The 18,153-nt window shown below is 39.6% G+C and overlaps 3 protein-coding genes across 3 annotated transcripts; 1 reads left to right on the plus strand and 2 right to left on the minus strand.

The window, feature by feature from the left end:
• On the minus strand, window positions 1-2,349 carry LOC133314691 (inactive LRR receptor-like serine/threonine-protein kinase BIR2). The gene has a single exon (XM_061516214.1). The coding sequence runs from the start codon at window positions 2,177-2,179 to the stop codon at window positions 383-385; it is 1,797 nt and encodes a 598-aa protein (XP_061372198.1). The 5' UTR covers window positions 2,180-2,349; the 3' UTR covers window positions 1-382.
• Window positions 2,350-5,182: 2,833 nt separating this feature from the next.
• Window positions 5,183-5,887, plus strand: LOC133314745 (uncharacterized). The gene has a single exon (XM_061516271.1). The coding sequence runs from the start codon at window positions 5,183-5,185 to the stop codon at window positions 5,885-5,887; it is 705 nt and encodes a 234-aa protein (XP_061372255.1).
• Window positions 5,888-14,341: 8,454 nt separating this feature from the next.
• On the minus strand, window positions 14,342-17,521 carry LOC133314718 (inactive LRR receptor-like serine/threonine-protein kinase BIR2). The gene is made up of 2 exons (XM_061516232.1): window positions 15,429-17,521; window positions 14,342-14,617 (listed from the first exon to the last, which is right to left on the minus strand). The coding sequence occupies exon 1, from the start codon at window positions 17,354-17,356 to the stop codon at window positions 15,560-15,562; it is 1,797 nt and encodes a 598-aa protein (XP_061372216.1). The 5' UTR covers window positions 17,357-17,521; the 3' UTR covers window positions 14,342-14,617; window positions 15,429-15,559.
• Between the last annotated feature and the right edge of the window lie 632 nt (window positions 17,522-18,153).

Raw genomic sequence — 18,153 nt, forward strand, 5'->3', positions numbered from 1 at the left:
AAGTTTCCACCAATCCATTAGATGCAGATGAATGAACCATCTTTACAAAACACAAGTAAAACATCCTTTTTTTTTTTTTTTGGCTTGAGGACTTACATATCTAAGGATTTAAATCTGAAGCATACTCCGAATATCTTGGGCCTCATTTGAGGTTGCGTTTTCATACAACAAACAGTGAAACAAATAGCTTTCATAAAACGCATGAACTTAACCTACCAGAAAGTTTATTATATCATACAAGTACATCTATACCTGATTAAGATCATCCATGGAAATGCTCAAAACATAAACTTTAGGACCATTCTGAGAACTCTCCACTATAATTGGGAGTTCAGTTGGAACGTTAAATCTTCTTTTCATGCTGTCATACTCTCCTCCAGAACTACGCTGGCTCGTTTTCTGGCTTACCAAAGATCAGGGGAAATTCATCATCATGTTCAGAGAAACTGTGGTCTTTGGATATACCCTTTAAGGAATGATAAACCTGGTACATAGACCACCTATCCTTGGGGTGAGAAACCACACAATTAGATGCAATTTTCAGAAACTGCAGAATATCCTCATCATGTCCCCTTCCACATATGGCTCTATCAATGCAATCCTTGATTCGACCAGAACTTGAATGCATATTTACCCAATCCACTAAGCTACCCTTAAATTCTTCCTCATCATTGCTCACCTCAAGAGGTTTGCGCCCGGTGACCAACTCCAAAAGCAAAACCCCAAATCCATATACATCGCCTTTTAATGAAGGAACCAGGGTACTTGGATATTCAGGAGCTATATAACCAAGTTCCCCCAAATCCCCATTCACAAAACTACCATTAGAGTCAGATGTCATAAGCCTCGCGAGTCCAAAGTCCATCAACCGAGCATCAAATTCTTCATCAACAAGAATCACATTGGAACAAATGTTCTGCTGTATAATGGGAGGATGGATGCCATGGTGCAGCCAGGCAAGACCCCTAGCTGCGCCCAAGCCTATCCTGAACCTCATCAGCCAATCCAACACACTGCCATTCTTATGCAACAAGGAATAGAGAGTCCCATTCGACATGTGCTTATAAACCAGCAGCTTCTCCTCTTCCACAACACAAAACCCCAGAAGGGGCGCCAAATTCGGGTGCCTAACTTGGCCGAGCCGGTTCATCTCCATTCGAAACTGCTTCTCCCCAATCTGACAGGTGTTCAGCCGCTTAACCGCGAGTGTTGATCCATCAGGAAGATCAGCCTTATATGTAGTCCCTGTCCTTGTGGAGAAAAGAACATTCTTAGCATTGAAATTGTTTGTTGCAGCCATCAAATCCCCCAACTTAACCTTCACAATAGGTTTCTGAAAAAGATTAACCTGAACAAGCTTATGACCCCTCAATCTAACAGCCCAATCATCAACACCCCCAACCCCATACCCTCCTTTCTCCTTCCTCCCACTCAACCTCAAATGAAACCACCACCACAACCCAAAAGCAAGCAACAATGAAGCAGCAGCACCAAACACCCCAGCAGCAATGATAATAGCAAGATTCTTCTTGCTCAACCCACCACACTTGGATCCAAGAGGAGGCCCACACAACCCACTATTCCCATCAAAGTCCTCCTTATCAAACTTACTAAAAAATGAAGGAATAGCCCCACTAAGTTGATTGTTAGCCACAGAAAATTTCTTAAGCCTAATCAAACTCTCAAATTCAAAAGGAATAGGACCAGAAAGATGATTATCTGAAAGCACCAACTCATTCAAATAAGAACAATTCTTAAGGGTAGTTGGAATAGGCCCAGAAAGATCATTACCAGACAAATCAAGTGACACCAAAAACGGCATCCAAGTACAGATCTCACTGGGTATCTCAGAAGTGATTGAGTTTGACCCAAGATTCAAATTTTGCAAGTTCTTACCACAGTACTCCAACGACTTGGGGATCTGACCCGAGAGATTCATCTGTTGGAGATTCAGACCATAGACCCTGTTCTCCCTCTCGTTCCAGCAAGTCACGCCGGTGAAGGAGCAGATGAAACCTACTGTGTTGTTGTTGAACTGCCACGAGGCAAGGTGATTCAGAGGGTCCTTCAGGTTTTCCTTGATGCCCCTCAGACATCTCACGTCGTTTTCGACCTGCGATGAAGCGAAGAACAACACCCAGAAACCCGTCAGCAGCAACAAGCTGCTCCTGCGATCCATCGAGCTGAAACAAAGTTGGTGGTACGATGATAAAGCTTCGATTTTTATGGTGTGGGGGGGTTTGGGGGCTAACAACGTTGTTAAGGTGCCATTGACTTATTGGTCAAGATGGGGTGGGAGAGGAAAGGCAAAGACAAGAAAGTGCAGAAACTGTGTGCGAGGTAATTGAATGGAATTGCATAATGAGAATGGTTAAATGTAGAAAATTGGAGGGGTTTTCATTATTGGTTTGTTTTTTTTATTTTTAAGAAAAAAAGAAAATTCTTGTTCTTTTGATTTTGGATTTGTGTACAAATGTGGTGTGATTTGTTGATTGATAAAAGCTTCTTTGACTGAAGTTGTTGATTGGGTGAGGATGTTTGACTGCCAGTGCTTTGGTTAGTTGAACATGGGCACACACCATTTTTTTTTTTAAACTTGTTTTTTTTTTAAGAATAATAAATAAAATTCTCATATCAATGACTAGAGGTGTAAACAATCTCGAGAGTGTGTCAGCGGCTTACCAATTGATCTCCTCTTGCCTATCATGGTTTGATTCATTTTAAAAATAATACAAGTTTAAGCTATTCAAAGGACTCATTATTTAAAAAAAAAAAAAAAAAGGACTCATTTAAAAATCAAGACACAAGTGAATTTTAACAAGTTTGGCCCAAGCTTTCAAGCCCAATTCCTATTTTTTAATAAATAATATTTTATTTTATTTTTTAAAATAATATTTTTTTTAATAAATTAATATACTATTTTAAATTAAAATAATATTTTTTTTAATAAATTAATATACTATTTTTATAAAATAGTATCTTATTATCTTTTAATAAATTAATTTTTCGTGATTTGATCTCTTCCACTTGGAAAATAAATGTTTTCTTAACCGTAAGATGTTTGGTAGAAGGATTTCATTTGGGCTCTTGTGAAAGTGGGCTGGGAAAAAAAAATTCCCACATTTGGTGGGAGTAAAAATGAAAATATGCATTAAAACACCTTCCTAGGGTTTTGAGATGGAACGAAGAGAGGTAGGCGAAGGAAGAGAGGAGGAAGACCTTTTTGGAACGAAGAGAGGCAGGCGAAGGAAGATGCGACTGAAGATGTAGCTATGGAAGATGAGAGTTTGGACAAATCGAGCTGTGAGGCAGAGGAGTCAAGGAAGGATTTTCACACGCCTAAAGTAGTTGGGAGGCGAGTAATCTCTTACAAGGATATGGTCCTCCAACTAAATGGTGATGACCAAGGAGCCCAAAGTGATGAAGAAGACTGGATGACTATCTAAAGAAAAGAGGAGGAAGAAGAGGAGGTTGAGGAAAAGGAGCCCCTTACGCAGCAGGAAAACCCATTATGCCCAATATACCATTTCTGCAAAATACAGTACAAAGAAGATTGCAAAAAGTGGAGGTCAGCACTGATAGTCAAACTTATGGGGAGAAAGATTAGCAATCGTTTCTTAATGACCAGACTTTTGAAGCTTTGGAGCCTGATAAGAGGAATAGAGGTCATTGACCTGGATAATGGTTACATCCTGGTGAACTTCCATGATGAAAAGGATTACTTGCATGTCCTGCATGAGGGTCCCTGGATTGTAGTGGAACATTACGTAGTGGTCCGGAGATGGAGACCAATGTTTGATCCTTACGACGAACAAGTGAAAAAATTAGCTGTCTGGGTGCGTATTCCGAGCCTCCTACTGGAACTTTACACGACTCAACACTTATAGATAATTGGCAACTTGCTAGGGAAGACTCTCAAGGTTGACAAAAACTCTCTCAGGAAATCTGACGGTGGAGTAGGGGAATACACAGAAAAGGCAAGATATGCCAGGATATGCATTGAAGTGGATTTGAGGAAAAGCTTTATCCCTCAATTCCAAGTAGGAGGCAGATTTTTTAATGCGGCCTATGAAGGTTTGCATCTAATATGCTTTGGCTGTGGGAGGTATGGGCACAAACAAGATATATGCAGTGGAGCTGTGGGTGTGGGAAGTCAACAAATCACGCCTCAAGCTAGGAATCATGAAGATGACAGGGACCAAAAGGAAACAATAAGCAAGGAGAAGCCTCCGATGAGGCATTTGGCTCATGGATGGTGGTGCAAAAGCACACCAGGAAATGCATTACCAAAGCAAGCCTTCAAGGTCAGGCACCGAAAAAGGTCAAGGGGGAACCGGCAACCCACTCGTCCGGCTATACTCAGAGGACACATAAACCTAAAGGGGTCAATGAGGTCAGTACGAAGACCAGGTTTGAGGTGTTGTCAAACATCAACCCCCAAGGAGAAGCACGTACTCAGGGGACAGAGGAGCAGGTTGCGCGTCGACCAAAAGATATGGCGGCTGCGAACAGAGATAAAGCTGAAGTTAGAAAAGGACCCATCCTAGAGTACGCCAAAAGCTCCAATGGGCACGCTGGCAGAGGAAAATCTGGTAAGTCTAAGGAAAATGGGGTGAAAAGTAATATCTACTTGGTCCCAGGTGGAATATCGGGCCCAAAGAAAAATCTCAGTACCCCTAAGGCCCAAGGAAAGGTGCCAACCCAAGTGAAACCCAATCTGGGTGAAGGCAGCAACAGTGGACCTGCTCCAATGGTAACCGTACCAATTTTGACCCAGGAATCCCCAGAGGAAGTGCAAAGCAGAGATCAGAAGAAGCAGAAGGAATAGGAAATCCTCCGTTTTATGAGCCAGATGTCAAAATCCCAAGACGAGGAAGCTCTGAATGAAGTTCTCACTTGCATGCATCCTAGAGGAAGATATGGGGCCAACACGTACTCTCAGAGCCCGGATGAGAAGGAAAACAGAGAACTAGATAGACAAAAGGACTAATGGATTTCAAAGATCCAGAAGTAATAGTCCTTCAAAAACGCCAAAGTTGGTTAGAACAAAACCAGCTCTTATGGAGAAAGATGGAAATGGAAACGGAGGATCCCAGGTTACAACCACAAAATATATAGTTATCCAATGAATATCTTCACCTGGAATTGTCGCGGAGCGGCCAAGAAAAGGTTCAAAGGTATTATGGGAACGTTGTCAAAGAAATACAGGAGTGATTTGGTAGTTCTGTTAGAACCTAGAGTTAGTGGGGTTCGAGCTGCAAAAATTATTCAGAATTTGGGTTTTGCAAACTCAATTATAGAGGAAGCTGTGGGGTTTTCTGGGGGAATTTGGATTCTTTGGAATCAATCCTCCTTTTCAGTGCAGATCATTGAGAAAGATGAGCAACTCATCCTGGTGCGAATTTCTATTCCTGATAAGCTACCTTTCTTATTCACGGCTATTTATGCTAATCCTAGAATTGAAAAGAGGAAATTCCTCTGGGATGAGCTTCGAAGGTTACACTCGACGCATCAGGAACCCTTGCTCCTTGCTGGTGATTTCAACGAAATCATTTCGCCAATTGAAAAGAAAGGAGGTGCCCTTGCTGACATTGGTAGATGTTCTGAGTTTGCTTCAGTTCTTGACGATTGCCAACTCATCGATCTTGGTAGCTCTGGTCCTTTCTACACTTGGAAAGGGCCTAAGTTTTCTCATCTGGATCGCGTCTATAAGAGGCTGGACAGAGAAGTGGCCAACACTGATTGGAGACTTATCTTTGATGAAGCTATTGTGAAGGTAATTCCTAGAATCCTTTCTGATCACAATCCCATCCTTATCTCCCTTGTAAAAGATTCGGCAGCGTGGGAAGAAAAACCATTCAGGTTCTTTCCTTCTTGGATTGTGTAACACCCCGTATATATCTGGTAATGTTATCATATCATCGTATTAAGCTGCACTTAATTAAAATTGCGGAATATCTATTTCTTTTCAATTATGATGTCATTATCATTACCAACTTGCTTACTTAATCAATTAACAAAACATTGCCTGTATGTAAATTGCAAAAGATAGCTAACTGAAATACCTCATTAATTAAATAACAGATATGTGTCTCTAGTCACGGAACTACAACACGTAGGCTGGACAACCCTGATAATTTATACAACTCAAGCTAAAAAGTGCTAACAACCAAGTGGCATGGACAAACCCCATGCTCACCCAAATAAGGCAACAAGCCCAACATAAGTCTCAACTCAATAATCATAAATGGCAGAAAACATAAACAACATCTAAATCCAGTCATGCCAGCATAAATATAAACAACAATAATAATCAACTAAGCTCCGGCCTCCTGCCGCTAGAGGCATCAGCCCCCAAGTTACTTGAACCTGAAATAAGCGTTCCCCAAACGTGGGGTGAAATCTCTAAACAAGAAATCTCAGTAAGACAAGGGGTCCTCAAGGATCTTCCACCCCAAGCTCACTTACATGTGCAATATAAGTTCAAAAACAGTTCAACAATATAATTTTCAAAATAGTGCAATGCAACAGATAATCATGTCATATGTGTCAATTCTATTCTACTGATCAGAGAAATGCAGGAATACGTCTATTACCCACACAATATGCAAGACGCTACTTGCACCCACCCACAGACTCACCATCTTGTATGACGCTACATACTCAGGCTTACCGACTAAGTGGAAACAACACATACATATTATAAGCCATTGCACATACCAGCTCAAAAGCATTTCAAAATATCCAAAGCATGGAACACAACATGCATATAAACCATCCCCCCATGGGGTATGGTGGAACCACAACATGGCTAAACCGAGGACACGAAAGCTTACCTTGCAAGCTCACAATCCAAACCAAGAGTCCAACCAATGCTCAAAGTCCAACTTGCTTACCTTAGCAATTTAGACCTTGAGCTGAGACGAGAACTGGAAGAGATCCTGGACTTAGAGGAGCAGTTGTGGTACCAAAAATCTAGGTCCACTTGGATTCGCGATGGTGACCGCAATACAAAATTTTACCATCTTTCTGCAATTGCTAAAAGAAGCAGGAGCAAAATCCTTGCTCTAAAAAATGAGGTGGGTGTTTGGATTAGAAATGAGTCCTCACTGAAGTGTTTGGCTACCAATTTTTATCTTAGGCTCTTCACTGAAGATCTCCTTACCAGAAGTTGGATCCCCACGAAGACTAAATGGCCCCCTCTGGAGCCCCTGTGAGTCAGTCCCTGTGCAACCCATATTCTGATGTTGAGATTAAGAAGGCCTTTTTCCAAATGGGGCCTCATAAAGCCCCAGGTCCAGATGGCTTCCCAACAGCCTTTTATCAACGCAATTGGACCTTTTTGGCGAATAGGGTGTGCTCGGATATCAGACATTATCTTCTTAATCCGCATGAGATTTCCAGGATAAATGAGACTCTTCTGGTCCTTATACCCGAAGTGGAAAAGCCTGAGAGAGTGGAACAGTTTAGACCGATAGCCTTATGCAGTGTGATTTACAAGGCTATTACCAAAGTTATTGTCAATCAGTTAAAACCTCTTATGAACACTCTAGTGTCTCCATTCCAGACAAGCTTTGTGCCAGGTAGAGTGATCCATGATAACGTTATCATTGCTCAGGAAATGACTCAATCCATGAATAGGCTTAAGGGAAAGAAGGCTTTCATGTCTATTAAGATAGATCTGGCAAAAGCTTATGATCGTTTAAACTGGGGGTTTGTCAACAATGTTCTGTCAGAAGCTGGTATTCCTTTGGACATGGTTAAAATTATTGAAGCTTGCATTACTTCAACTAAATTTCAGATTTTGTGGAATTGGAGTGGTTCAGATAAATTCACCCCTACCAAAGGAATTAGGCAAGGAGATCCTATATCCCCTTACCTTTTTGTTCTCTGCATGGACAAGCTATCTCACCTAATAGCAGATGCTGTCCAGAGTAAAAATTGGAAACCTATGAAAGTTGGTAGGAATGGGCCAGCTATTTCTCACCTTATGTTCGCAGATGACCTCATCTTATTTGGAGAAGCCAGCATGGAACAGTTAGAGGTGATGATGGGTTGTCTGAAGAACTTCTGTGATATATCTGGTCAGTTAGTTAGTATAGAAAAAACCATCATTTATTTCTCCAGGAATACCAATGCCTCTACTAAGGAAGACATCACCCGGGCCAGTGGCTTCTATGCTGCTAACTCGCTTGGCAGATATTTGGGTTCTATGCTTTACCATGGCAGGGGTAAGAGGAGGAACTATGTAGGGGTGATGGACAGGGTTAAATCTCGTCTCTCAAAGTGGAAAAGTCATCTCCTATCCTTTGCTGGACGAGAGACTCTTGCTAATTCTGTGTTAAGCTCCATTTTGGTCTATCATATGCAGCATAGTGTGCTTCCTACCTCGGTTTGCAACGAAATTGAGAAGATTCAAAGATCCTTCATTTGGGGGGATACAGATGAGGCCAGGAAAGTGCATCTTATTGCATGGGAGAATCTATGCAAAACCAAAAACATGGGAGGGTTGGGAATCCACAACCTTAAGGTCCACAACGAAGCTTTTCTTCACAAGCTGGCGTGGAGAATGATTAGCAACAAAGATGAGTTATGGGCTTAGGTCCTCACTGGGAAATATGATAGAAATATTGACTTAAGACAACATACCAAAGTTCTGCCTTATGATTCTACCCTCTGGAAAGGGCTGGGCCGCATTTGGAATGGGTTTCTAAACAACTTGAAGTGGGATGTTGGAGATGGGAAAGATATATATTTCTGGCAGGATAAGTGGACTAATCTAGATTTGCTCCTCTGTGAGTTAATTCTCCCCAACCATTTGGTAACTGATTTCAAGTCCAAGGTGGCGGACATGGTGGACCATACCACAAGGGACTGGTATTTGGAAAATTTATCTAGAATTCTGCCTTTGGAGGCTGTTAACTCGATTAGGGCCATTCTTCCTCCTTCTCCGGATCGCGGGACATATGGGCTGATTTGGGGTAAGACTGTTGGGCAAAAAAATGTTGTCAGATTGGCATACAATAACCTAATGGACTTCAACTCCCTTGCTCCTGACAAAACTTGGAAATCCATTTGGAAGTGGAGAGGCCCTTATAGAATTTGATCCTTTATCCGATTAGTGTACCACGGGCGCATCTTCACTAAGGAAATGACAGCTAAATGGGGTAGGAGCGCAAATTGTCACAACTGTAATTCTCAAATGGAGAATATTGTGCATGTCTTCAGGGACTGCCCCAAGGCTGCCCTTATTCGTCTTAATTGGTTTAATGGAAAACCTTCTCTTGACTTTTTCTCCTTATCTGCTGGGAACTGGTTGCAGAGGAATATCCATAAAGGTTGGCCGAATAGACAGCTCCTAGCCTGGAAGGACATATTTGTGACCATAATCTGGTTCCTTTGGAGGTGGCGTAATAGTGAAATCCATGATCCTTCCTTCTCCAGGCCTGCTGATCCCATTCAAGTTATATCTGCTTACATTAGAGACATAAGAGGTTGTTTCCCAACACAGACTCGCATTCATAATCCTTCAACAGCAAATGAGATAGTGAGATGGAAAGCTCCTCCCCAAGGATGGTGGAAGTTAAATGTGGATGCAGCTATTAAGATTAATGTGGCAACAACGGCTTTTGGGGGCCTTATAAGAGACTATCAAGGAAGATAGATCACCGGTTTCATGTACAAGATTGGATTATTGATGTGCCTCTGGCAAGTGTGGTTTTTCTAAGTTAAAATTGATAAGAAATGAGTCATAAAAGAGCAATTTATATACATATTTGCTTATTATATTGATTCTTTCTATGTCAATGATATTTCTCACCTATTGGTTATGTTTATACAGGTAAAAGAAGTGAAAATTACAAAATTATAAAAAACCTGTTGACGCGACTCCACACGGGTGCAGCACACTACAAATTTCAGCACTATGGCGCGAACTGGCGCCACACTGACGCGGACCCGCACCAGTTTACGAACTGCACAGCGGTACCTTGTAAGTGGCGCTAACTGGCGCCACAACGGCGCCAAGTAGCGCCGGATACTTGAAGAAATCCATCAGAGAAGCACAGAGAAGCGACACTTAGTGACGCCACAATGGCGCCCACTGGCGCCGGTTTCTGAGTCCAAACCGATCTTATGCAAGCGGCGCCGACTAGCGCCACAATGGCGCCTAGTGGCGCCGGTTTTTGGGAACTTCGCGTTATAATGGCAGTGACACGACATCGAGTTGCGCCAAAATGGCGCCAACTGGCGCAGTTTTACGAAGAATGATTTTTGACTTTTTTCAATTTGGACAGAGGCTTGGCGCCGACTGGCGCCGATTTGTGGGAAAGATACACCGTGTTTTCCGAAGGGAAATTTTGGAAGAATGAAGGAGGCTTATAAATAGGATCCTCATGACAGAATTAGGTATCCAGACCTATTCTATTGAAGTGAGACGACGACGGTGCTCCGAGAGGATTCTGGAGATCAAGTTTATCTTCTTCGTGTAATTTATCAGGTTTATGTTGAATATTGAATATTTAGCCATGATAATAGTTGGCTAGTTTATCTTTTATTGTAGTTAGGGTCACAAGCCCTATGTGAACCCTTGTTACGACAGATTGGTTTACTTTTACTCGTTTATATAAATTATCTTTATCTCTACCCTGTGCGTATTTTATATTTTCTTTACTAGAACTGATCAATCTGATAGTTGAGAATAGTTTGAGGGTTAGAACCCTAGATAGGAATATTGGGGTTTTAATCTTGAAATGGAGTAGGATAACAATTTATATGCATGCTAGGAATATATGTGTATTTAATTGCGGATGCTTAAATTATTGCGTTCATTGCTTAATACCATGAGGAACATTGCAAGGAATTGGGGTTAAAGGGTTAACCTTGGAAGGAATTGAGGGTTAACTATTAAATATGTTTAGATAATAATTTATCTGAGTAATTATATAAATAAGTATTGTAAATCAATCCAAAGTAAGAAGTGGGAATCATTCGGTAAGTGTACTCTAGCTACAATCCCTTCTCATATTTTTACAAAATCAATTGCTGTTTTATTTCTCTTAAACAAAAAAGTTAAAAATAAGTCTTTACTCTTAGTTCTTATTGTTACTCAAAATCAACAACAATTTTTTCAACAACAACCGAGTTTTCCAACTTAAGGGGACTGGTTATTGTAGTACTTGGTTTACAATCCCTGTGGAGACGATACTCTACTCATTCATTATATTACTTGTGCGATCGGTATACTTGCCGGAGAGCATCAATTATGCTCCCCCTTTCAGCAGAGCTATGGGCCATCCTCAAAGGCATTCAGGTGGCTTGGGAGAGTAAAGCCACACATCTTTTGATTGAGAGTGATTGTCTACAGGCTATCCAAGCCTTGACCAACGATAATGAAGGTTGCTGCCATCATCAGCTTATCAGCAGTATCAAGAACTGGAGTAATAGAAGATGGCAAGTCAAGTTTGTTCATGTGAATAGGGATGGCAATGCTAGTGCAGACCTCCTTGCCAATTGGGCAGTCTCCAACGTAGAGAATTTTATGCTTTTTGCTTCAGCTCCAGATGGGATGAGTCTTACCTTGGAAGCTGACTGCTCTCTCCTGTAGTTTTTTTTTCTTTTTTGGGCGTTTTTGCCCCATTGCAATACTAAAAAAAAAAATGAAAATATGCCGAGAAATTTTTTTCCCCAACTTTATGTTTTACACTTCAAATTCCAAAAAAAAATATCATCTTTATCATGGTATTTTTTTTCCCCACCGTGTGGAAAAGTAGTAACAATAAAATGAGACGAAAATGCCTTGAGTTGAAATGGCTCCACTCTGTTCATCACCTTCGTATTCATCAAATTTTTCCCAAATTTCATCACCATAACCTCCGTGTTCAGACGAAAATTTTCCCAACTTTTTTTCCCTCACCGTGTTCATCACCTCTTGATTGAAATGGGTCCACTCAATATTATGAAGAAGAGAATTGATGGAAAGGCTTTGGGTGAGGTGATTTATATGGACATGCATAGGAGTACTACACCTACACTGGTTTTGCCTCGGTCCCAACCGAAGATCAGTTCACATTGCAAGCTTTCTTTTTATGGTTTTCCCCCAATTTCGGCTTCTAAGCCCACACGCACAAGCTTCACTCTCTTACTGAAGCTTCAGTTTAGCCTCCTTAGGTATCAGAGTGAAACAAATGGGAGGGGGGGTTGGTGTATGTTGATTAGATTTGGAGCAAGAAAGGAAATGTAAGAGAAAAAAAATAAAAAAAAGGGAATTTGAGCAAATGGAATTACAGAGCTATGGAGTGAAGAAGCAATGTGCAAGTAAGATCCCAGAAAAGAAAAAAGAAGAAGACAAAATGGTAAAGAGAACCTGACAACTAAACCAAGTATGTTTGATTCATGATAGTAGGGAATGATGGGTAATTTTGTAATTTCGATTCAGATTCTTATCAATATTTTACTATCAACCAAACACAGCATCAGTAAAAATAACCAACATTCTCGAAAAAAAATTTGGCCTACCAAACACTTTTTAGTAACTTACCCGAAAAAAAAAAATTCTCACTATATTCCAGGAAATCTTTTTTTTCCTGTAATTTTTTTTTCCTCTACGAAATGCCCCTAAGTTCCTGTGTTGTCATTGCTCTTCTCGTCTTCCCTCATTCGCCACATTTCGTTACTTTTATGCCCCTTTCTTAACTTTTCTTTCATTCCAAACCATCCATCGCTTACCATCAACTCTCAAGACTTTTGCAAATGATAGTAAGTCCTCATTCTTTGTACTTTTTGCTCTTTTTTTATATTATTGACAAAATTGCTTATTTCCAAAATTTATACTAAAAAAAACATATTATTTAACTTATTGATATTATACGCATCTATATATCTTGTAAGAATTATACTTCCTTGCCATTTTTTTGTTTTTCATATCTAGCAATATAGTTAAATTGTTAATATCTTGGGTTATTGTGTGCATAGAAAATAAATATATTCCGCTCAGTTAAACATACAAAATAACAAAAGAATTATAACCTATATTTTGCGGAGTGCAACATATTATTTTTTAAGGCTAGGTAGTTGGTAGAGTTGATATGCCAAGGCTTGTATTTGTGAAAAATAAGTTAGGCCACACTTATCATTTGATTTATATAAAACTAATAAATCAAGCCAAATTTAAAATAATTTACACAAGTATAACCCATTTAGGTTAAAGTTTTACTTTAACTAACTCATTTACACACTTATCAATGGCTTTGTACCCTAATGACACTCTTTTCTGTTGACCATCACTGTTTAAGATGAGAGGTTGGATTTCCTCACACTTCATTTTTCATTTTTTTTATATTTACACTTTATTAATTGTCGTACCTTGCATGAAAAAAGATTAAGATACTTAAAATGGAATTAATTTCACAGGAAAAAAATAAAATTAAATATTTCTTTTGACAATTTTAGGGATTTATTTTTAGTGACTTGGCGTGGTCTTGTGTCTTTATAAAATATAGAATCACTCCTTAACCACGGGCAATCCCTTTAGTCCCAAATTGAATAAATTTTAGATGTATCTGTTACACCTAGATTTAACGCATTCCATCAATGGAAGCATTATATGTCAGAGGAGAGAGAGAATTTGGTAGAAGAGAAAGAATTTTGAACTAACGTATAATGTTTCCATTGATATAATGCACTAAATCTTTGGTGTAAGCGTTGCACTAAAAATTTATTCCTCCCTTCCCCCTCACTTATGCTAATAATATGGCATGCTGCACTTTTTGCTAATAATATCGCATGCTGCACTTTTTGATTAGATTAAATGTTGTTTGGTTTGTGTAAGATCTGATGTGCATTCAGTGTATTAACATTAATTATGACATTACACGCATCTAGAATAAACCTTTTTTTTCCTTCTTCCAAATAAACTTATTTCATATTCATTAATATATATTTCCTTATTCATTAACCTCTTACATTGGTTAGATGTATCCTACATTAGTAACCAACCCAATAACAAGTGGCGCCAAAAAGGATAGTTTATGAATTTGAGTTACTGGTCCAACGCGCTTTAACGCCCAAGAGTGCGCTGAAGGATGTAATTCTCCCCTGTTTAGTGCGTTGTAGCACACGCAATAGGTATTTTCTCTTCTTTTAGCGTGTTGTAGCGCGCTCAACCAGAGAGAAATGTCAATAGCGCACCCTAGCACGGTTGACATGAAAATGAAAAGTTCTTTTTGAAGTATTGAACCTTTCTTTGAGGACAGAGGCACACTCCAAGTACCTAATAGACCATATTACCAATATTTTCAATTGAACAAGCTTCAGTATATATATTACATCCATGAATCCACTAAACTTGGTATCAAACCATCAAATGCATTACAATGTTCATTTTAACCTCTATATAACCAAAAATCAAGATCTACGACATACTTGGCTTTACTTTCAATTAGATACAATTATGACCATATATGCTTTCCATCAACTACATCACACACACATACAATTCCAAAACAATGACCCTATCATGCTACAAATTCCAATTTACGCCAAGCCAAAAGGACAAAGGCTCTCATGCCCTAAACCGACTTCTTCCCTAGGGAAGTCCCAATTCCTTCACCTCGAGTACCTGAAACATATCCCCCAAAAAGGGTGAAATAATTATCTCAGTAAACTAAGGGTACTTGGAGGATCACTCCACCCTTAAACTCACTTCCTACATGAAGGATTAGATCACATGGTATAAAAACAACATATATCTAGAGGCAAAATAACAATGATCTAACTTGTGCACCCAGTGCACTAGAATCACTCCCCTGAGTTGTCTCTCAAAATGGTTTACTAGATTTTTTATATCTTTCCTTTTTTTTTTTTGGCTTGCTAATATCTTCCAAAATATATCAATAGTGACAGTGACTCTGTAATTTATTTGAAGTTATGGGAAGACCAAGTTGTAGTCAGAGTTTGAACTAACAAGCCTATGACTTAACATCCAAAAAATTTTCCTTTTGGTTTAGTCAGTTGATTTTCTCTTTAGAGGACCGATTTAAAACGATAATGCTGAATTTAATTTTTGTCCATGTAGCAATGGTTTCAGTAGCAAGGAGTCTAGATTATAAGTGGTACTTGTTAAATAGATCAAATGGCATTTTAACGTTAAATACTGCATGCATGGAAACTAAGACCTCTTTTATTTATGCAGAAATTAAATGCTTCAAACTTTCCAATCCATTAGATGTAGCACAAGTAGACATCCTTTTTTTTCTTTTTTGGCTTGAGGACTTACATATTTAAGGATTTAAATTTGAAGCATACTCCGAATATATTGGACCTCTTGAGGTTTCGTCTTCATACAACAAACAGTGAAACAAATAGATTTCATAAAACACAAGAACTTAACCTACCAAAAAGTTTATTATATTAGACAAGTACAACTATACCTGATTAGGATCATCCATGGAAATGCTCAAACCATAAACTTTAAGACCATTCTGAAAACTCTCCACTATAATATGAAGTTCAGTTGGAACGTTTAGATCTTCTTTTCATGCTGTCATACTCTCCTCCACAACTATGCTGGCTCATTTTCTAGCTTACCAAAGATCAGGGGAAATTCATCATCATGTTCAGAGAAACTGTGGTCTTTGGATATACTCTTTAAGGAATGATAAACCTGGTACATAGACCACCTATCCTTGGGGCGAGAAACAACACAATTAGATGCAATTTTCAGAAACTGCAGAATCTCCTCATCATGTTCCCTTCCACATATGGCTCGATCAATGCAATCCTTGATTCGACCAGAACTTGAATGCATATTTACCCAATCCACTAAGCTACCCTTAAATTCTTCCTGATCATTGCTCACCTCAAGAGGTTTGCGTCCGGTGGCCAACTCCAAAAGCAAAACCCCAAATCCATAAACATCACCTTTTAATGAAGCAACCAGGGTACTTGGATATTCCGGAGCTATATAGCCGAGTTCCCCCAAATCCCCATTCACAAAACTACCACTAGAGTCAGATGTCATAAGTCTCGCGAGTCCAAAATCCATCAACCGAGCATCAAATTCTTCATCAACAAGAATCACATTGGAACAAATGTTCTGCTGTATAATGGGAGGATGGCAGCCATGGTGCAGCCAGGCAAGACCCCTAGCCGCGCCCAAGCCTATCCTGAACCTCATCAGCCAATCCAATACACTGCCATTCTTATGCAACAAGGAATACAGAGTCCCATTCGACATGTGCTTATAAACCAGCAGCTTCTCCTCTTCCACAACACAAAACCCAAGAAGGGGTGCCAAATTCGGGTGCCTAACTTGGCCTAGCAGGTTCATCTCCATTCGAAACTGCTTCTCCCCAATCTTACAGGTGTTCAGCCGCTTCACTGCGAGTGTTGATCCATCAGGAAGATCAGCCTTATAAGTAGTCCCCGTCCTTGTGGAGAAAAGAACATTCTTAGCATTGAAATTGTTTGTTGCAGCCATCAAATTCCCCAACTTAACCTTCACAATAGGTTTCTGAAAAAGATTAACCTGAACAAGCTTATGACCCCTCAATCTAACAGCCCAATCATCAACACCCCCAACCCCATACCCTCCCTTCTCCTTTCTCCCACTCAACCTCAAATGATACCACCACCACAACCCAAAAGCAAGCAACAATGAAGCAGCAGCACCGAACACCCCAGCAGCAATAATAACAGCAAGATTCTTCTTGCTCAAACCACCACACTTGGATCCAAGAGGAGGTCCACACAACCCACTATTCCCATCAAAGTCCTCCTTATCAAACTTACTAAAAAATGAAGGAATAGTCCCACTAAGTTCATTGTTAGCCACAGAAAACTTCTTAAGCCTAATCAAACTCTCAAATTCAAAAGGAATAGGACCAGAAAGATGATTATCTGAAAGCACCAACTCATTCAAATAAGAACAATTCTTAAGGGTAATTGGAATAGGCCCAGAAAGATCATTACCAGACAAATCAAGTGACACCAAAAACGGCATCCAATCACAGATCTCACTCGGTATCTCAGAAGTGATTAAGTTTGACCCAAGATTCAAATTTTGCAAGTTCTTACCACAGTACTCCAACGACTTGGGGATCTGACCCGAGAGATTCAGCTGTTGGAGATTCAGACCATAGACCCTGTTCTCCCTCTCGTTCCAGCAAGTCACGCCGGTGAAGGAGCAGATGAAACCCACGGTGTTGTTGTTGAACTGCCACGAGGCAAGGCGATTCAGAGGGTCCTTGAGGTTGTCCTTGATGCCCCTCAGACATCTCACGTCGTTTTCGACCTGCGATGAAGCGGAGAACAACACCCAGAAACCCGTCAGCAGCAACAAGCTGCTCCTGCGATCCATTGAGCTGAAACAATCTTGGTAGTACGATGATAAAGCTTCGATTTTTAAGGTGGGGGTTTTTTGTTGGCTAACCACGTTGTGAAGGTGCCATGGGCTTTTTGGGGGCTAAATGGGGTGTGAGGAATGGCAAAGATAAAAAAAGTGCAGAAACTGTGTGTGAGCTAATTGAATGAAAGTGCAGAATGAGAAATGGTTAAATGTAGAAAATTGGGGGGGTTTTTCATTTTTGGTCTTTTTTTTAAAAAAAGAAAAGAAAATTCTTCTTCTTTGATTTTGCATTTGAATACAGTGTAGTATTTGTTTGATTTGTTGATTGATAAAAGCTCCTTTGACTGAAGTTGTTGATTAGGTGAGGATGTCTGACTGCGGTGCTTTTGTTAGTTGGACAATCGACACACTCCTGTTTTTTTAAACTGATTTTTTTCATGTTATTATATTTTTTTTTATCAATCAATTTTATCATTAGATCGATTATGTTGATCCAACGATTATATTTATTTTCATCTTTGTATGATTATGATTTCTCATATTTAATATTAAATATGAAAAATCATAATCATACAAAAGTGAAAATAAATATAAAGTATTAAATATTGTGAATCATAACCATACAAATATGAAAATAAATATATGAGTAAATACCCCTTTTGGTGCTCAGCAAATTTCATGAAACCCGTTTTAGTCCTTAGCAAATAAAAAGGCTCATCGTGGTCCCTAAAAAATTCAAAATGGACTCATTTTAGTCCTTTTGAGGACTAATATGGCTCTTTTTTGAATTTGTGAGGGACCACGAATTC

The sequence above is a fragment of the Gastrolobium bilobum genome, unplaced genomic scaffold, assembly GCF_033153095.1.
Source record: "Gastrolobium bilobum isolate Gb01-03AN ecotype WA unplaced genomic scaffold, APGP_CSIRO_Gbil_v1 utg5912, whole genome shotgun sequence".
NCBI lineage: Eukaryota > Viridiplantae > Streptophyta > Magnoliopsida > Fabales > Fabaceae > Gastrolobium > Gastrolobium bilobum.

Coding starts and splice junctions, on each gene's coding strand:
- LOC133314691 (XM_061516214.1), bottom strand. CDS start 2,179: ATGGATCGCAGGAGCAGCTTGTTGCTGCTGACGGGTTTCTGGGTGTTG.
- LOC133314745 (XM_061516271.1), top strand. CDS start 5,183: ATGGGAACGTTGTCAAAGAAATACAGGAGTGATTTGGTAGTTCTGTTA.
- LOC133314718 (XM_061516232.1), bottom strand. CDS start 17,356: ATGGATCGCAGGAGCAGCTTGTTGCTGCTGACGGGTTTCTGGGTGTTG.